Here is a 21,473-nt window from a genome sequence, read left to right as displayed (position 1 = left end):
CCTTGCACCTGTCACTAGAATCCAGGTTAGAACACGGTCGTCACCCCAGTAAGAGCCCTCCTGCTCGTTTACAGCGGACTCCACTTCCCCCTACGTCCCCAGGCAACCGGCAATCTACTTTCTACTTTCTGTCTCCATAAAGTCGCCTATCTTGGACAATTCATATAAACGGAAACATACGATATATGGTCTTTTATGTCTGGCTTGTTTCCCGTGGCACAATGTTTTTGAGCTTCACCCATATTCTGGGCGTTTCGCTCCTTCCTGTTGCCGAAGAGTATTCCATCGCGTGGATACGCCACATGGTGGATCCGTTCGCCAGCTGATGGGCCACCAGGGGATGTCTCTACTTTGGGGCCATTATGAACATTGCTCAAGTAGATACCTATTAGTGGAGCTGGGTTATTTGGTAGATTTATGTGAACTGTTTCAAGAAACCGCTTCCCAAAGGCACCCTACAATTTTATATTTTTACCAGCAAAGTATGAGGACTCTCATTCCTCCACATCCTCCCCGCCACTTGGTATTATCTAATTTTTTGCTTGTGGCCATCCCAGCGGGTACAGAATGGTATCTCATTATGTTCCATAAATATTTGAATGAATACATAAAGAAGAAGTCTCTGAAGCTGGACAGAGCTTCGGTTTGAACCCTGCTGGTGATGCTTAACAGGCTGTAGCAGGGAGTCACCTCCCCACTGTGAGGCGAAGGGCAGGTTGGCGATGCCCTCAGAAGCAGAGTGCCTGCCACGGATTACGTGCCCCCTCAATCATCATTATCATTATTAGTGCTGTTGTTATTCCCATCACCCCAGAGACAAGCCCACACCCATGGCTGCGATGTTGGCAGCTAACATCTGTTAGTACTTACCATAACATGCCCGCTTCCCTTCTCAGCACTCGACAGGCAGTAGCAATGCCTTAATCTAACAAAACCCTACGAAATTGGTACTGTGATTATCCCTGCTTTGCAGACGAGAAAGCAGAGGTCGAGAGTTTGGGTCACTTGCCCCAAATCCCAGAGTTAGTGACGGAGCCGGAATCGCACCCGGGCTCTGGCTCCGGAGCACGGGCCCTCCATCACTGCGTCGTGCTTCCTGCCCTTACAAGGCAAGTTGGATGACCGCCATTCCGGAGAAGCAGATGCAATTCAAGTGGAGCATCAGGGAGGGGGAAGATGAGGTCGGCTCGGGGCTGGGTAGAGCATCCCCTCCGAGGCAGCCGGAGAGCACGCCGCGGTGGAATTTGCTCCTCATTTTGCATACTTGCGCGGTGCTCCTGATGGAGCAAAAGGCATCTTTTGTGCGATTGCCCAATGGTGAATGAGGTCATCTGTCTTTATCAGTTCTGCCAGATAAATAGCTAACTATATTTCTCTAGAGGAGCCGGCGAGGTGCTGGGGGAAAAGCAGTTGGGTTCTCAAATAAGCAGGTGAGCACGGGGCTCTGGGGGGTCTGGAGGGGGAGCCTCGGCGCTTGCTTTTCTCGGGGAAGGGACAGGCGACAGGGTATGACCAGGAAGACAGGCAGGCTGACGCTGCTGAGGAAAGCATCAGGGGGGCAATGAGGGAGTCGGGGCGGTGACAGTGTTCCCTGCCAACGGTCGAGATGCTGTCGGCATGGGGCACCAAGGTCCCCACCCAGACTGCCACCTCCGTCCTCCTCTTTCTCCAGTGGCCATCACCATGGACACCAGCTTGGACCGGTCCTTCTCCCCCGGCAATCACTGGCTCTACTTCTCCGTGTACCTCTTCACCTTCCTCGTGGGGCTCCCCCTCAACCTGGCGGCCCTGGTGATCTTCGTGGGCAAGCTGCGGCGCCGCCCGGTGGCTGTGGACGTGCTCTTGCTCAACCTGACGCTCTCAGACCTGCTCCTGCTGCTCTTCCTGCCCTTCCGCATGGTGGAGGCGGCCAACGGCATGCGCTGGCCCCTGCCCTTCATCTTCTGCCCCCTCTCCGGATCCCTCTTCTTCACCACCCTCTACCTCACCTCCCTCTTCCTGGCAGCTGTGAGCGTCGAACGCTTCCTCAGCGTGGCCTACCCGCTGTGGTACAAGGCCCGGCCGAGGCCGGGACAGGCCGGCCTGGTCAGCGGGGCCTGCTGGCTCCTGGCTGCCGCTCACTGCAGCGTGGTCTACGTGATGGAATTCTCCGGGAAGGCCACCAACGGCACATGCTACCTGGAGTTCCAGAAGGACCAGCTGGCGATTCTCCTGCCCGTCAGGCTGGAGATGGCTGTGGTCCTTTTTGGGGTGCCCCTGCTCATCACCATCTACTGCTACAGCCACCTGGTGTGGGTGCTCAGCAGAGGCACCAACCACCGGCGGCGGAGGAGGGTGGTTGGGCTCGTGGTGGCCACGTTGCTCAACTTCCTCGTCTGCTTTGGGCCCTACAACGTGTCCCACGTCGTGGGCTACATCCAGGGCGAAAGCCCGGCGTGGAGAAGTTACGTGCTGCTCCTCAGCACCTTGAACTCCTGCGTCGACCCGCTTGTCTACTACTTTTCATCCTCTGGGTTTCAGGCTGACTTTCAGGGGCTGCTGAGGAGGCTGACGGGGGCCTGGGGCCCTTGGAGGCAGGAGGACAGCATGCAACTGAAGGACAAGAATGAGGAGGGGGGCAGCCGGGGGAGCTGTCCAACGTAGAGAACAGGAGGGAGACTCCTGGAGGGCTGTGGAGCAGGCTGGGCTGCCGAGGGGCCTGGCGGGGGGCTCTCGTAGCTCAAGTCGGGCAGGACCGGGGAGCAGGGGGTTGGGGACTGACGTGACTGAGCACCAGGCTGTGCTCACCCAAGCCCGGCTCTCTCGGTCTCACCCAACTGCCCTCGCTTCCCATCCCTGCCCCCTAGGGATTCAGCCCTGGGAAACAGGAGGAGGGCGGGCACCAGAGAAGCGGGAGCCCCCACGGCCAGCTCCTGGGCTTTCCTTAAGGTGACGGAGGAGGAATCGACAGCAGTGACGAAGGCCTGAGAGATGTGCCAGGCAGTGGAAGAAGCCACCCTTCAGAGCTGTTCCTACCCAGCAGGGTGAGAGTGGGGACACAGGCCAGGCTTCAGGGAGCATCCTGCTCTCACAGAAGGTTCCCATTGTTCAGTAAATTCAGACTTTTAGGGACATTTATGAAAAATCATAGTAGAAAAATTACCAATAAATTTGGTAGCAAGCAGAAGAGAATGGTCTTTCCTTATTCTTTTTGTTGTTGTTGTTGTTGTTGTTGTTGTTGTTGTTGTTTATGATGTACCTGCATCAGGTGGGATTGATGGATGGAAGGATAAAACACCCAGACTCTGGAGGGAAAGGGCTAAACCATAGGATGCCTAGATGTCGGGAGAGGATCCAGGTTGGAGGCATAAAAATACCAGCTCACTTAGGGGAAGGACTTGGCCTGACCCATTATCTTCTTCGATAACCCTGTGGCAGGTACTGTTATTAAATGAGCAAGTGAGAATAACTCACTTTATACACGAGGGAATGGGCCCAGGCAGGTGAAGCCTTCTACCTGAGATCCTACAGCCAGTAAGTGACCGAAGCAGGACTGGAGGCTGGAATTAGCCGACTCGGAGTCCCGTGCCCCTCACCCACTCTGCTCTCCTGACTCCAGCTGCGTATCATCCGTATGATGCCATATGGATGATGCCTAGTCTGGCTTCCAGAGCCAGTGAGCCAGTGTGGCCGGGACAAATGTAAACAGGCCACGAGGAAAACTGGAACTACATGCAAAGCAGCTCAGCTCTCTGCGTTGCTAAGTCCTCTTCCCCTATTCTTTATTAGAAACCCACTTGAAAAAATAAATTAGTCAGCACAGTTGACTTCAAAGATAGATGCATACTCTTAGCTATTTTTAGCGAGATGTGACCATTTAGTAAGTTTGCCTTTCTTCCTGAGGAGTGGTGCATGAGAAACAGTCGGTTAGAGCCTCCTCGCCCAGCAAGGCAACCAGAGACACGTGGGCATGTGTTGGCACCCACTTGGCCTTAGTTCAAAAACATTTGTTGTGCACCCACAGTGTGCAGGTGGCTGGGCTGAGAACCGTGTGCAGGTGGCTGGGCTGAGAACGGCAAGGACTTTTAATATTAGCATCTGCTTTCTTGCTGGGGTTAAGGTCGCTGGAGAATGAGGGCTGGCTGTGGGTGAGGGATTGGGTTTCGGGTGGAAGGAGAGAGCCATCATCTCGGTGCAGAGATGAAGGCCTGAGCTGTCTCTCTGACCTGTGACTCATCTTCTGTCCCAAGGAACTCAGTCCCTGGTGGAAGCTAAGAAGTTAATATAAATATGAGTCTACGTGGTTCAGAAAGGGAACAAGGGTGACAGGGAGTCCTGCGACTCCAAAACTGGTAACAAGGACCCAACTGGGGACAAAAAGGAGTTGGAAACTCCACATTCTAGAGAAAGCCAAGAACAATAGGAGCCTGACCCTTTCCTCAGGGTTTATCATGAAGAATAAGAGGCAGCTTAGAGGGCTTTGCTGGTTCCAACCATCACCCAGCACTACCCCCTCCCCAGTCTGTATAAGCAAAAGGCTATGGGGGGGGAGGGTGAAAAGTCATCAGACGCTGGGGCCATTGTCTGGGTGGTGGTGAGGGGACTGCGGTAGTGTTTTCCAGATTTTGCAGAAGCCAAGGGAAAGGGCTGTTCAGGGAAGAATGGAAGGTGTATCCTGGGACTAAAGCAGAGAAACGAGACTGGCAGACAGAGGGCGTGGGAGCACGTGTGTGAGTGATGAGCATCGTGCCCTCTCACCGGTTGGCAGAGCAAGCATGTGGGGGCACCCAAGGGGGAGGTGGAAATTCTGGGGATGCCGGAAGAGGTCAAGCCAGCTTGGATCTCCCAAGACAGCGGTCAGAAGAACACAGTTCTAGCTGCAAAAGAGAGCCAGTAATTGGGCACCTGACTCACAATGGACACCAAAAGCTACTCGATATTTACCTACAGCACTGTTTCTCAAATTTCTTTGTATCTCTGTCCTCTCAAGGAGCCTTTTTGGATATTTTTTCCTATTCAGCACCTTACTCTTCCCTGCCTGTGAAACTTTAATACAACAGACACACTCTATACCTACTCCTGTGTGTGCATGGCCCTTTGAAAGCCACAAACCATTGCTTCCTTGGAACTAATTTTCGCCTCTCTGGGGGGCAATGTTGGCCCTGCTGAGAATCCATGAGCTAGAGAACCCATCCCACAGAGTGATAAAGCCTGTCTCACTCAACCGTAGCCCCGTAGCCCCATGAGGTGAAGTTTATTATCCTTCTGGAGCAAAGGAGACCCCATTCCAGAGGAAGCATGGGCGTCTCACAAAAGAAAAGACAGGGCTAGTGTAGAATTTGGGGTAAGGGGACTGTTTAGGTGAAGTTTCAGTGAAGCAGTGCTTGCCAGGCTCTGAGCTAAGCAGGCCTGTATGCAAAGAGGTCAATTTCAGGCCTGGGCTGAGAAGCGGACTCAGGGTCCTGTTCCTTTGGAAAATACGAATAAACGATAAAGGTAGGATTTTTGTCTGAAAACTCTTTGTCTGAAGCTCTGGGGGTTGAAAAGCTTTTGCTGCTCAGATCCTCCTAGCAGCAGAGGGATACTCCATTCTTACTGAAAGGATTTCAAACAGCCAATTTCTGACAGTCTGTGATTTTAGAGAACAAGGTTTCTCAGCAATATAACTTGGCTAGTTAACAAAACAAATTTTTAGGGGCTTCTGGTAGCTCAGTCAGTTAAGTGTCTGACTCTTGATTTCAGCTCAGGTCACGATCTTACGGCTTATGAGTTCGAGCCCTACATTGGGCTCTGTGCTGACAGTGCAAAGCCTGTTTGGGACTCTCTCTTTCTCCCTCTCTTTCTCTCTACCCCTCCCTTGCTTGTGCTCTCTCTCTCAAAATAAATAAATAAACTTAAAAAACAAACAAACGGGTTTTTAAAGGTTTACAAAAGGAGCTCATTGATGGCCATGATGGAGGAGGAGATTTTCCCTTTTAGAAGGAAGGGTTCCCCCTTCAGCAAGACCTAGGGCAGCACAACCCAGAAGGGTAGGAGGAAGGGTAGACTTGCCTCATCCCTGCCACAGGTTCCCAGGGCCATGGGTTAAGGCTTAGCTTATAGGACAGAGAGAGGAGGCCAGAAGTTTTAAATCTCCAAGTGTGGCCAGAAACCTACTCACAAAATCATTAAGAAACTGGCAGGGACAGTTCAATACAGGCAGGACAGTTCAATACAAAGCAGTGAGTAGTTCACCTGCTACAGGCTTGTGCCACAACAAGTCAAACTATTTATAAACCAATTCCCCATCAGAGGAGGGCAGAGGGGAGAGCAGGAAGCAGAGAGGAAGCTGGGTATACGGGAAGGCAGGCTGACTTGATGCCTTTTCCTGAGTTAAATACATCACCGGTGACCAGAGTCTTTGGGTATTTTAGCAAGTGACCTCTCAGCCTGTGAATACGCCCAGCAGGGCAAGGGAAGCTGTAATACAAAGCAGGAGAGGTAAATCTGCTTCATGTGGATGCTGGAAGGGGGTGCAAAAAGTAGGCCAGGTCCGGGTTGGGAGGGAGGAATAGATGGGGTGAGCAAGAATCCTGGGATTCTGCAAAATTAGTTGCAACAATCATCCAAAAGCAGGAAGCAGAGTGGCAATAAAAGAAAGAATGTGAAAGAAGCCAGGCTGTAAATTCTGGGAGAGGAGAATTAGAAGTGGGACGCAGAGTTTGCAATGGAGGAAACAAGTAAAGTGAAATAGTGTGAGAAAGCGCTCAACTCTTTACCTTCCTCTCTCTGATATGACCTCTCTGGTTAAAAAAAAAAAACAAAAAAACAAAAAAACAAGTTATTACAGGCATCTGTGGCCCCTAAAACTCTGCAAAGTCTTCTGACTTCCTTTTAAAGTCAGTTCTGAAAAAACCATCCAGATGGAGGGAGATCAAGGCACCAAGATGACAGCCTGTGATCTCAGAAGAGGATACTGAGATCACACTCCAGAAAAAGAATGGGATAGAAGAAATGAAGTCGGAGAAAGCTGGTGGTAGTGGGACGGTGCACAGAGCTCACCCCCCAATGGAAGCGTGGAGCGAGGGAAGAGTAAATACTGCAGAAGACGGAATGGGGTATTTTTGGAAGGGAGGTGATTTTAACTGAATTTAGACTCATTTCACCGAATTTAGACAACCAAATCAAGAGTCTCCTGTTGCCGATCCCCCAGCCCCAGGGTCAATTTGTAAATGGCACTGACCACACCATTCTTGTTCCCATTTATTGGTGACTGCTCTCAGGCAGAACACACAATGACCCAATTCTAGCCAGGAAAATTCTAGCTCTCAGGAAGAACACACAATGACCCGATTTTAGCCAGTAAGAGGTCTGCTGGGGGCGGGGGGGGGGGGGGGTCTCCGGAAAACCATATTGAAAGAGATAGATGTGTGAAGAGCTACCCTCTCGCTTCCTGGTTTGGAAACTTTTATGTGAGGATGTGATACTTGGAACTGTAGCAGCCATTTGGGGGCCATCATGCCACAAACTTGAGGAAGAATGCTAACAAGCTAAAGGTGGTGGGGGAGAAGGACAAAAAGGCCTTGCTGAATTGGGACCCCCACCTCCACACTCACTGTTAATAAACATTCCTATAGCTGACTCACCATTAGCCAGATAGCCGCTAACTTGCAGCCAAACGCATCTTAACTGTAATGGATAAGCAAGCCTCTGTCTAAGCATCCTATATCCTATATCTTGTCACCACTTGGTGACATCTTCTCTTCCTCCAAATTATTTTATGATGCTGGAATCTCTAAATTCTATTTGCTTTGAAGGAGCTATGAAATCCTAGTGTTTATCTTACCTATTCTAGCTGGGCTCAGAGGAGATTTCTCCAGTCAGTAGCCCTGGCAGCAAGATGTCAGGACTCCCCTCATTCGAAGGCTCTCGACAGCTAACAGGCTGGGGCTGTATGGACATATTACAAAATGAAAAACACACCTACTGGATGGGACCCTTTTTGAGGTTGAGGATCATCTGACTGATGGTCTGGGCTGCAAGCTCCTCTCCTTTTATTGATAAAAATTCCCATGCTTGGATGTAAGACCTAAACGTGAGACAGAAAACCATGAAAACCCTAGAGGAGAAAATAGGCAAAAACCTCTTTGACATCAGGTGCAGCAACTTCTTACTAGACAGGTCTCCAGAGGCAAGGGAAACAAAAGCAAAAATGAACTATTGGGACCTCATCAAGATCAAAACCTTCTGCACAGCAAAGGAAACAATCAACAAAACTAAAAGGCAACTGATGGAATGGGAGAAGATATTTGCAAATGACATATTAAATAAATAAAAGGCTAGTAGCCAAAATCTATAAAGAACTTGTCAAACTCAACCCCCAAAAAACAAATAATCCAGTGAAGAAACGGCCAAAAGACATGAACAGACACTTTTCCAAAGAAGACATCCAGATAGCTAACAGACACATGAAAAGATGTTCAACATCACTCATCATCAGGGAAATACAAATCAAAACCAAAACGAGTTACCACCTCTCACTTGTCAGAATGGCTAAAATTAACAACTCAGGAAACAACAGATGTTGGCAAGGATATGGAGAAAGGGGAACACTTTTGCACTGTTGGTGGGAATGCAAACTGGTGCAGCTGCTCTGGAAAACAGTGTGGAGGTTCCTCAAAAAATTAAAAATAGAACTACCCTATGACCCAGCAATAGCACTACTAGGAATTTATCCAAAGGATACAGGAATGCTGACTCACAGGGGCACGTGTACTCCAATGTTTATAGCAGCACTTTCAACAACAGCCAAATTATGGAAAGAGCCCAAATGTCCATCACCTGATGAATGGATAAAGAAGATGTGGTTTATATATACAATGGAATACTACTTGGCAATGAGAAAGAATGTAATTCTGCCATTTGCAACAACGTGGATGGAACTGGAGGGTATTATGCTAAGGGACATAAGTCAGTCAGAGAAAAAGATATCCTATGTTTTCACTCATATGTGGAATTTGAGAAACTTAACAGAAGACCATGGGGGAAGGGAAGGGGAAAAAATAGTTTCAAACAGAGAGGGAGGCAAACCATAAGAGACTCTTAAATACAGAGAACGAACTGAAGGTTGATGGGGGTTAGTGCGGGGCAGAGGGGAAAATGGGTGATGGGCATCGAGGAGGGCACGTCTTGGGATGAGCACTGGGTGTTGTATGTAAGCGATGAATCACGGGAATCTACCCCCGAAACCAAGAGCACACTGTATACACTGTATGTTAGCTAACTTGACAATAAATTATATAAAAATAAATAAATAAAATAACTAAGAAAAAAATTCCCGTGCTTATTATGGGACATAGATTGCCATGGAAACAAGAGAGTGTTGAATGAATGGGGATGGGGATCGTGAGCGATGTCCTGTGGAAGGACACTTGGCCCCAATCGGTGTTCTTAGAAACAGGAGAGCTACCCAGTCTTCCTGCCTGTGGAGTCACTGTACCACAGGTAATGGCTACATGAAGATGAGGAGACGATTTCCTGGATGTCTAATTCACCACTTAACAATTCATGCCCACAATCAGGGGCTTGCTGCTTACCGTGTCCCTGCACCCCCCTCCCCTTTCTGGCAATTGTTTCCTAGTGGTTCTTGGTGCTTAGAGCACAAACCTCCTCTTCCCAACACCCTAGAAACCGCCTTCAAAATAACTCATTGTTTGTTTATCCTTCGGAAAACAATCAAATTATATGCTGTGAATCAAAAGGTCAGCTGGAAAAGATGTAAACAGGAAAGTTCACTGCAGAGCGAACTGAACAAACAGGCCAGCAAGCTCGGGCCCCGGGTGGGGGTAGTGGCAGCGCTCGCTGCTGTTGTTGCACGCCAGCCGGACCCCAGCCAGCCTGGTGAGGCATCCGGCCAGGCTCCGGGACAAGAGAGACGCACAGGGGCTTTGGAGGCATCACTTCTGACCTCACAACCCGGCGATGGCTTCCTAGGTGTCACTCAGGAGGAGGAGAGCAACCCCGTGTACGCAGACTGTACAGAAATATTCACAGCAGCTTTGATCATACTAACCCCATTCGGGAAATGGTGCAGGTGACCATCAAAAGCGAAAGGATGTGGGGCCACCTGGGTGGCTCAGTCGGTTAAGCGTCCGACTTCGGCTCAGGTCATGATCTTGCGGTTCACGGGTTCAAGCCCCGCGTTGGGGTCTGTGCCGACAGCTCAGAGCCTGGAGCCTGCTTCCGATTCTGTGCCTCCGTCTCTCTCTGCCCCTCCCCTGCTCGTGCTCTGTCTGTCTCTCTCTCTCAAAAATAAACATTAAAAAAAAATTTGTTTTAAAAAGAGAATGGATGTAAAAACTGTGATGTAGCCATGCAACGGCATACCCCTAGGCAATAAAAGTAACACACTGCTGACAAAGGTGACCATACAGCCTCTGACTCTGACACTGTGATTTATCATAAAAAATGTATTTGGTCTTCAGCCAAGGATTATAGTTGTCCAGCGGTGGCCCATTCCTGCCACAGAGCTCCTAAAAGCTTTGGGATTTCCTGAGCGATGAGAGCAACGAAGCCGTCTTTTGTTATGCGTCGGTGACTCTTGGACCCCCACCTAAAAGTGGGGGCTAGGTGCCAGAGGAACCAACTGAGGGATTAGAGGGTTGGTATTTTCAGTCCTGACCTGCTGACTTCTGGAGACAGGGGGAGGCGCTGGAGGTCGAATCAGTCCCAATGGCCTATGTAATCAATGAATCAATTGCGCCCGTGTAATGAAGCCTCCATATGAACTCAAACGAGCGGGGCTCAGAATGCTTCCACTTGGTGAACATGTGGAGATTTGGGGAGAGCGGAGCACTAGGAGAGGGTATGGAAGCTTCACACGCCTCCCCCATCTCATGCTTTGCTCTATGTGTCTCTTCCATCTGGCTGTCCCTGGGTCATGGCCTTTTAGAACTGATGGGCGATCTCGTATGTAAAATGTATCTGTGAGTTCTGTGAACCTCTCTAGCAAATTCACTGAACCCAAAAAGGGGGTCATGGTTACCTCGAACTGTAGCCAGTGTGTCAGAAGCACAGGTGACAGCTTGGACCGGCAATTGATGTCTGACATGGCGGCGGAGTGCGCGGGGCTAGGGTAGCCTTGTAGGACCGAGCCCCTTGAGCTGTGGAATGTGACACTATCTCTAGGGAGAGTTAAGTTGCATCGCAAGACACCCAGCTGGTGTCTAGAGAATTGCTTGGTGGTGTGGGGGAAGCCATCCCCCCCACCCCTGTTCAGAATTGGTCCCAGAACCCCTGTACTGAGAGAAAGCAGATCAGTGGTTGCCAGGAGCCACGGAGGAGAAGGGGGAAGGATGAATGGGAAGATGCCAGAGGGACATTTGAGAGTGATGGAAGTGTTCTAGAATTTGACTGGCGTAGGGGGTTACAGAGATTTCTACGTTTGTCAAAACCTCTCGAACTGTGTGCTTAAAATGGCTGCATTTTTATTGCGTGTAAATTTAGCCTCTCTAAAAATAGTTGATTAAAAAAAGTCACGTCACCTCGCCTCTCTGTGTCACCTCATATTATATGTGTACATAACGTCGGCGATAAACCTTCCCACGTTTCAAAAAGCCACGCAGGTCTCTGCTTTTGCTGTGCCCTTCTGCAGACGTGACTGCTGTAATACGGGCACCCAGGTTACAGGAAAGGGCAGAAACCATGGTGCAAGCATGTGATCGGTGGCAACCAGCTCTTATCTGGGTGCTGGAGACCCACACGGTCTATGGCCAACTGGGGAATGCACAGCTCGTCAGAACTCAACTCCTGTCTTGACACCAAGAAGGGCTGTGGGCCCAGGGCCTGCCATACCTTCCGCTTCTCCCAGCTGAAAACCCAGCTGTTACTGCTGTTTTTTCAAATCTTACCCTTTGTTTTTTTTTTTAAAGCCGATGAAACGTTAAAGTGTTGTGTATGGTGAAAAAGAGGCAGGCCCGAGGGCTGTGATCTGGTTCTCAGGCTTCCAGTGTGGCCTCTGCAGCCGTGGGCACCAAGGAGGGTTCAGATACTGGGAATGGGTGGCGAAAGAAGCAGGAGGAAGTGTCATTTTGCCACAAGTGCAGCTCAGAGATAACTTTGCCCAGATCCGATGGCAAACAGCTGCAGAGATCTGCTGACTTTCTAAAATCGTCCTTAGCATTTCCAAGTCCCTGCCCCGGCCAGCAGCCCTGCTCTAAAGCTACCCGCCACCCCGCCCTCTCAAGGGAGGTCTCTGGCGGACACAGGCAGGGCACAGCAGAGCAGAGGCGCCCACGGAGGAGCTCCCACAATCCCTGGGGGCCTCTATCTCAACCCTGGCTCCTCCTCCCGCTCCCATGCTCTGGTAGGCATTGTTCTGGAAGGCCGTCCCCTTTTGCTCTTGCTCTTCACCCTCTCTCCCCAGGTGTTCTAATCCATGACCACGGCTCTAACCAAATTTCCATCTCCAGCCCCAGACTCTTGTGCGCCCAACTTTGAACATCTCAACTTCACAGGTCCGAACTGAGCTCTTCATTCCCTTCCCCACATCTGAACCCCCACCCCAGCCTAGGCCACCCCGGGGGAGTGGCAACACCATCCACCTACCTGCCCCTGCCAGAAACCCAGGAATCTTTTTTTTTTTTTTAAGGTTTCATTTTTTTTTTATTTTTAAAATGATCATACAATAAAAAGGAACTTTTTCAGGGAGGACGAAACAGTTCTGTGAATTTTAACACTCATGGATTCCTGTAACCACCACCACGATCAAGATAAGCAACAGTTATAGTCACTTCTTCCCCTGGCTCCTAACCACCGACAACCACAGGTCTATCGTATTTATCTCTTCAAAAACGACACCTAAATGGAAGCATCCAGTCTTTAACCTTTTGACACTTTCTTCTTCCACTCAGCAAAAGGTCTCTGAAATTCGCCCCGGTTACTGTGAGCATCATGGTTTGTTTCCTTTTAGTGCAAAGTGGTTCGTTCCACTGTCTGGCTACATCACCATTTGCTTATCCGTGCACCCACTGAAGGACACTTGGGTTCTTTCAGTTCAGGACAGTCATGGATAGAGCTGCTCTAAACATTCACGCACTGGTTTTTTGTGTGGACTCGAGTTTTCACTTCTCTGGGTCAAATATCCAGGAGAGGGATGGCTGAGTCATCTGGTAGTTGAGTGTTTAACTTTTAAAGACACCTTCCACCTGTTTGCTGTTGGTTGTACCACTCTGCATTCCTTCCAGCCATAGAAGAGACTCAGCGCTCCGCCTCCTTGTGGCACCTGGTGGCCCTGGCGGCCGTTTGGACAGGGGTACAGTGCTCAGAAAGCCATTCTTAGAAGGCAACTAAGCGCACCACTATCCCACCAACGCACAACAGCCATTCTTGACGCCCACTCCCTTACTGCCCACACGCAATTCATCATCGAGTCCTACTGCGTCTATCTCCAGAATGTGTCTGGCACAAACCTGCTTCTCTCCAATGCATAGCAACTATGATCTCTCACCTGGACTCCAAAAGCTTCCAACCTGGCTTTTCTACTCGTCCTCATCCTCGTTGGTTCACATCACAGTCAGGGGGGCCTTTGAAGAACATAACTGGATCGTGTCATTGTCCACTGTCCATTCCTATCCTCTCTTCCTGGCTTCCAGGCCCTGTGCCATCTGTCCCTGCCTCTCCCGGTCTCTAAGCCCTTGGGGGCTCATCCTACTTTCATCGACATCACTCTGCTGGCCTGGCCTCGAGCAGCCAAGCTCTCAGTCTCTGCACACAGTTTCTCCTCTGCTTGACCTGGCCGGGTCACCTCTTCTTTCAGGTTTTCTTGCCAACGTCACTTTAGAGAGGCCTTCCCTGATCACCCAATCTCAAGTAACCCTCACCACTTGACATTATCCCACACTGCGCTATGACAGTTTGATTTGCATATTTGGCTGTTCATTTTTTTAGTATGTGGTTCCTCCCTGTACGCTGGGAAGCCCTTGTCAGCAGACACCATGTCTGTTTCATTTGTTCTGTATACCCAGGTGCCTAAAACAGTATCTAGCACAGAATAGGCATTTGGTATTTGATAAATAAATGAATGAATAAGAAAAAGTATCTCTAACTTTCCACTGTTATAAATAATGCTACAAGGAACATCCTTTTCCATAAATGTCAGTGCATTTATACATTTTGTAAGAGGTGCCGCTGTATTACATGGTACATGCATTTGATATTTTAAATATGGACAAATTACCTTCCCCAGATGAATCAACTCTGTCGCCAACCGTCTGTAGGAGGCTCCATACCTCTGCAACAAGGGGAAATATCACATTTTAGCTGTTTTTTAAGTTGGCATTTAAAACTCAGTAACTCGGTGTATTAGGGTCCTCCAGAGAAAGAGCCCATAGGATGTGTGTATGCATGGAAAGAGATTTATCTAAGAAATTGGCTCATGTGACTGTGGTGGTTTGGGAGCCCAAAATCTGATGGAGGAGGCTGGCAGGCTGGAGACTCAGGTCCAAAAAGTTGCAGTTCAAGTCCAAAGGTAGTCTGGGGCTGGGAGTCAACGTGGCAAAGGAAATATGAAGGCAGTCTGCTGGAGAACTCCCTCCTGCTCAGGGAAGGCCAGCCTTCTATTCAGGTCTTCAACTGATTGGAGGGAAATCTGCTTCACTCAAAGTCTACCAATTTAAATGTAAGTCTCATCCAAAAGTATCCTCACAGAAACATCTAGAATAACATTTGACCAAATACATGGGCACTGTGGCCCAGCCACGCTCATACATAAAATTAAGCATCCCCTCAGTACTATTTTACTTTTAATTTCTCTTATAAAAAGTGAGGTAGCAGGGTGCCTGGGTGGCTCAGTTGGTTAAGCATCTGACTTTTGATTTGGGCTCAGGTCATGATCTCACAGTTAATGATTCTGAGCCCCATGTCAGGCTCCATGCTGACCTGTTTGGGATTCTCTCTCTCCGCCCCATTCTGGCTTGTGCGTGTGCATGCATGCATGCTCTCTCTCTCAAAATAAGTAAATAAACTTAAAAAAAATGAGGTACCAAATATTTGCATATTGAATATAGTCATTTATCTTTTTTCCTATAGTTGCCTTTTTCTTAGTTTGCAGGGTATTTGCATATCTATCAATGTTTGCATTTACAAATGCTTTTTCAGTTTTATATGCAGAAAGATGGGGTCTTTTACTTTGTTAGTAACTTTTCCCATAGCTTTATGTTTTTATGTGCTAAAGTTTATCATTACTTCCATGACTTCTACATTTCTGTCATGCTAGAAAAAAAGCCTTCTCAGTTGCAAGGCTTAAAAACGATCTTATATAATACCTATACAACTTCTATTGTTTTAAAAGATATATCTGATCTTCAGCATAGCTGGATTTTACTTTTATTGTCAAGTTGTAACTCTTTCAAATGTATACTCAACTATCCCAACGTAATTTACTGAATAGCCCATTCCCTCCCACTGATGCGAAATGGGTTTGGATCACTTAATTAGAAAGAATCCTTCACCTGTAATCAATACATCACATTGTAATCAACTGCAATACATCGTAAACAATAAGACATCATCATTTTTACCCATCCTATTAGCAAAAAATATTAAAGATTCAAAATATCCACTATTGGAGAAGGTGCACAGAAATGGGTACCCTCATACATGGTTGGTAGGAATGTAAATTACTGAACATTTTCAGGAAGGTAATACATAAATAGCTATCAAAAATTTTAAAGAACATCTCTTTGACCCAGGAGTTCTATCAATTATATATCTAAAAATCCATCTAACCAGGGGCGCCTGGGTGGCTCTGTTGATTAAGTGTCCGACTTTGATGCAGGTCATGATCCCGTGTTTCAAGCCTGGTTCAAAATCTGTCTGCCTCTCTCTATGCCCCTCCCCCGCTTGCACTCTGTCTCTCTGTCTCTCTCTCTTTCTCTCTCTCAAAAGTAAATAAACATTAAAAAAAATTTTAATACATGTAACGAAAATACATGTATTTAGATAGATAGATAGACAGCCAGACAGACATTTACTGAAGCACTGTTTGTCATTACAAAAGAACTGAAAACTTCAATAATGTGACAGTTCATCAGACATATTAAATAGTGAAAAATGAAGTTTCAAAGCAATATGCACAGTATTACTCCATCTATGCAATTTTTAAAACTTTACATTTCTATATGTACATATATGGGTATACATAAACAGATTACCCCTAGAAAGGAAGAAGTGCATTGGAGAAGTGAAGTAGCATTTCACATTTCACTTCTGTATTGTTGAATCCTTTGACAAGAAGGATATATTCTTGCATGATTATGTAAGCTTTTAAAATTAAAAAAAAATAATAATAATGGAGGAACATTCACCACCTTGATTCTGAACAAGCTGGAACACAGAATAGGGCACAGAAGTTTGAGATGCTTGCAAAAACAGACACATAGATCAACGGAACAGAATACAAAACCCAGAAATGGGCCTGCAAATGTATGGCCAACTAATCTTCAACAAAGGAGGAAAGAATATCCAGTGGAAAAAAGAGAGTCTCTTCAGCAAATGGTGTTGGAGAAACTGGACAGTGAGTGACATGCAGAAGAATGAACCTGGACCACTTTCTTACACAAAAAATAAACTTTTAATTTTAATTAGGCTTACACCATGCACAAAAAATAAACTCAAAATGGATGAAAGACCTAAATGTGAGACAGGAAACCATCAAGACCCTAGAGGAGAAAGCAGGCAAAAACCTCTTTGACCTCGGGTGCAGCAACTTCTTACTAGACAGGTCTCCAGAGGCAAGGAAAACAAAAGCAAAAGTGAACTTTTGGGACCTCATCAAGATCAAAACCTTCTGCACAGCAAAGGAAACAATCAACAAAACTAAAAGGCAACTGATGGAATGGGAGAAGATATTTGCAAATGACATATTAAATAAAAGGCTAGTAGCCAAAATCTATAAAGAACTTGTCAAACTCAACACCCAAAAAACAAATAATCCAGTGAAGAAACGGCCAAAAGACATGAACAGACACTTTTCCAAAGAAGACATCCAGATAGCTAACAGACACATGAAAAGATGTTCAACATCACTCATCATCAGGGAAATACAAATCAAAACCAAAATGAGTTACCACCTCTCACTTGTCAGAATGGCTAAAATTAACAACTCAGGAAACAACAGATGTTGGCAAGGATGTGGAGAAAGGGGAACACTTTTGCACTGTTGGTGGGAATGCAAACTGGCGCAGCTGTTCTGGAAAACAGTGTGGGGGTTCCTCAAAATATTAAAAATAGAGTTACCTTACAACCCAGCAATGGCATGACTAGGTATTTACCCATAGGATATGAAAATGTTGATTCGAAGGGGCACATGCGCCCAAATGTTTACAGCAGCATTATCAACAAAAGCCAAATTATGGAAAAAGCCCAAATGTCCATCACCTGATGAATGGATACAGAAGATGTGGTGTGTGTGTGTGCATTGTGTGTATATGTGTGTGTGTGTGTGTGTGTGTGTGTGTGTGTATTTATTTGAAAGATATATATATATATTTGGCATATATATATGATAGATATACACATATATATGCATACACACACACACACATATATATAGTCATCAAAAAGAATGAAATCTTGCCATTTGCAACAATGTGGATGGAGCCAGAGTGTATTATTCTACGCAAAGTCAGTCAGCCAGAAAAAGATAAATATCATATGATTTCACTCTTAAGTGGAACTTAAGAAATAAAACAGATGAACATAGCGGAAGGGAAGGAAAAACAAGATAAAAACAGGGAGCGGGAGAAAATATAGGAGACTCTTAAATATAGAGAACAAACAGAGGGTTACTGGAGGGGTTGTGGGGGGGGGGGGGGATGGGCTAAATGGGTGAGGGGCATTAAGGAATCTACTCCTGAAACCATTGTTGCACTATATGCTAACTTGGATGTAAATTTAAAATTAATTAATTAATTAAAAAAATAATAAAAAAATAAAATCCAGAATGGAGGGGCCTGCACTCAAAGTATCTGACCCCCTACCCTGGTTAGTCCTGGTATATACTCAATATATTCAGTGAATTACTTTAAAAAAAAGTTAGCTTAGGGGTGGGGAGATGGGCAAAATGGGTGAAGGGGAATGGGAGGGACAGGATTCCAGCTAAGGAATCAATAAGTCGTGGGGATAAAAGCCACAGCACAAGGAACAGAGTCAATGATATCATAATAGCGATGCATTGGGATAGACCGTAGCTATACTTGCGGTGAACACAGAATAATATACAAACTTGGGGAATCGCTACGTTGTACATCCGAAAGTAATGTAACGTTGTGTGTCAACCATATGCAACTAAAATACATTGTAAAATGAAAATTAACGTGGTAACTTAGAAAAAAGATCAACAGACGCCAAGTGCCACCACATCCCCATCCAATGGAAGGCGTTAGACCATCCACACAGACTCTGGAAACCGGTTTTATCAGCCCTGGTTCAAGGCCCACGTCTAGGCCAGATACAAGGAACTGGGACGGGGAAGAGGAGACACTGAAAACTTTCTGGAACGCTGCGAGTGTACCGTGTTCTGACTCCAGTGGGAAGAAGACGGGGAGCTTCCTGCTCGCACATGATGCACAACAGATGGGCTTGAAGACAGCCACCGGCAGGGCTTGACACGTCCCTGAAGTTTAGAGGACGCGAAGGCTGGTGCCAGAAGCTTGCTCGGAAAAATCAAACCAGGACAAGCGGCCACACTGGCAGTGAGCTGCTGTCCTACCGACAATGGTATTAAGGTCCACGGTCCCCTTGGACCAAAGGGGGACCCTCTGCTGGCGAGCCAGTCTAGTCATTTCATGAATGACCCACCCAAGAGTCAGCCCGGAGGCCCAGTGAGGTCCCACAGAGAGGAGGCCCAGGCGCAGAGACCGGACTGAGTGACCGGGTGGAGGAGGCACTCACATCCAAAGGAAACGCAGAGAAAGGTTCCAGCTGGGAGGTCCGAGAACCTGCAAAAGGTCTCCCTCCACTGGAGACCGAGTCAGCACTAGACACGTCCCGCCCAGAGGGCATCAGCCCCAGGTCATAACCGTACCAGGCCAGCTAGACATTCCCGGCCCCTCCTGCATCCTCTCTGCCCACGGGGAGGGGCCGAAAGCTGTAGCTAACGTGTAGGAGAGCACAGGAGACCAGACGGAGCCAAGAAAGAGAAATCCCACCGTGCCAGGCCCTTCCTCTGCAGGCTGCCAGTCGGCGACATTGCAGAGCCAGGAGGGAGAAGTGCTCCCCGGAACAGAATTGGGAACTTTGATATTACACCGGGCTGGAGCTACGTGATTATTCCACAGACCGGACTCTTACCGTCTAAGAGTACCCACAGGAGCCAGGGCCCTGGAGAAGTCGTGCTACCACAGGATGAAGGGTTGTGGGGGAAGAAACGAAGTTAGGGTTTACTGGCATCTGTCAAGTCCCGCTCTTTCCATAACGCGGCTATATCCCATTTGAGATGGCCTCAGGGTGCAGAATTCACCTCCTCGGAATTCTGCGTCAGCACAACAGGTAGGGTAGTTCTTGCCTCTTGTAGAAGCAGATTTCTCTTCAGTGCAGGGAGGGGCTGCTGCCCGAGGGCAGCGCCTGTGCTCTGAGCCAGGCAGGCCCGCCGGCCCATCCGCTGATACCAGGCTCACCCCGGTGCCTGCCTGCAGGGCATCTGGCCCCGGGCCCATTTACTCTTAGGACAAGATCCCCAGGTGAGGTTAAACATACAGTCACACAAATATCTTGACAGGACCTAGCTTTTAAACCCATGGCTCATTTCTGGTTCTACACTTCACCGCACACTGTCAAAAAGCAGGCAGAGAAAATCCTACAACTATTTTGTGAATGGTACGGTCCCGTTTCTTATTTCATGGTAAGAGGCTGTTCTACCATTACAACCCCATTTGAGAATATCGTCACCTTTTTTTTTTCTTCATATACTGGGAACTTCAAAAAATGGAAGTGGTCTAGGCTGTCCTGACCGCTGAGGGGCCCTGCTGTAAGAACACTGAGCATCCTTCAGTTCCCCAGCACCTGACTCCCTTCCCGTGTTTAGGGAACTGCCCATGTCTGAATCTTTAGTCTTGGTGGGAAGCAGAGCCTGGCTCCCACCAGAGAAGCTGATAACGCTGGGACCTTGTTTTCTGGGCATCTCTCCTGTGTTTAGCTAATCAGGTTCAGCTGCCCAAACTCAAATCTGAGGCTACAAAGTGGTACAAAGAAGGAAGGCAGCAGGGAATTGCTCCCGGCGGTGGCAGCAGTGGTGGCAAATCGAATGTGACTCTAGGGCCACAGCGCGTGTGGGTTTGAAGGGGAGGGGCTCCTGTGCCCTCACTGGACTGGGTTGGGTGGCATAACTTTTAACGTGGTCCTGACTGCACAGCTCCCTTTATTCTCCAAGCTTCGTTCTCCAGCCTTCCTGGCAGATCTCTGAGCTACCCAACATGTTATCATATCATCTCTAAATTAGCAGAGTTGGCTTCTGTTGCTGCAATTAAGAGCCATCTCTGAGACGCTGTCCAGAACGGTGATTATGGGCTAAGAGAGCCTGCATCCTATTGAGTGATGTGAAACCCATTAGTAATCAGTAAAATGGGAATGCATTAAAACAGCAAACAGACACTGCTTGATAGCCATTCAACTGGCAAAAATCCAGAAGCTGGATAATGCCAAGTATGGGTGGGGACGGGTGGGGATCTAATGGCCAGGAGGCCCGTAGCTCTGTCCTCTTCCTTTTTTATGTCTACCTTGGTCCTATCCACTCTCCCACCTGGGGCAGCCCAACAGAAGAGAAGGCTCTGGCTGGGTGGTGTGGGATGTACTCTATCACGTACAGGACCATCTCTGCTGAATCACAGGTGTTTGTGTGACACACAGCACAGCTCGTGAAGAATGCTCAGTAAATTAAATGTTAGCTGTGGATGTTTTCTCTTGCTTTTAATTTTTTTTTTTTAAGATCACACACACCCAGAAAAAAGTTTTTTGGTTTTTTAAAATGTTTTTATTTTGAGAGAGACAGAGAGTGTGTGCATGCGTGCACACACACACATACACACATGTGCGCACGCGAGTGGGGGTGGGGCAGAGAGAGGGGGAGAGTGAGAATCCCAAGCAGGCTCCACGCTGTCTGTGCAGAGCCCAATATGGGGCTCGATCTCATGATCTAACAGCACAAAAGGATCTACACAGAAAAGCCTCCCTCCCATCCCAACACCCAGTTCTCCTTTCCAGAGACAAACCACGGCTCATGCGTGTCCCGTCCCCAATCTACACTCACCCGGCATCCAGAAGGATCCTTTGGAAATGTGAAACAGCTTACCTCACACCTTTGCCCACCATATTCCAGGTGTCACTCCACAGCCACGAGGCCCCACGTGGTCCCGGGCCTGCTGAGCACCTGACTTCATTAGCACAACTCTGCCCTCTCCCAGTCCCCTTGCTGCCGCTCCGGCCTGCCTGGCCTCTCCCAACACACTGGCTTCCCTCGG

General features: G+C 47.9%; 1 protein-coding gene across 1 annotated transcript; it reads left to right on the top strand.

Annotated features, from left to right (window-relative positions):
- Nucleotides 1-894: 894 nt before the first annotated feature.
- FFAR3 (free fatty acid receptor 3) lies at nucleotides 895-3,128 on the top strand. Its single transcript, XM_019423184.2, is given in 3 exon segments — nucleotides 895-1,430; nucleotides 1,673-2,613; nucleotides 2,616-3,128. Coding segments are annotated over 2 exon segments (1,080 nt in total). The 5' UTR covers nucleotides 895-1,430; nucleotides 1,673-1,683; the 3' UTR covers nucleotides 2,766-3,128.
- Nucleotides 3,129-21,473: the final 18,345 nt, after the last annotated feature.

Source organism: Panthera pardus, unplaced genomic scaffold (assembly GCF_024362965.1).
Source record: "Panthera pardus isolate Hobbes unplaced genomic scaffold, ASM2436296v1 HiC_scaffold_18, whole genome shotgun sequence".
NCBI classification, from domain to species: Eukaryota; Metazoa; Chordata; class Mammalia; order Carnivora; family Felidae; genus Panthera; species Panthera pardus.
The sequence above is the reverse complement of the archived record's forward strand: the minus strand, read 5'-3'. Positions and strand labels throughout refer to the sequence as shown.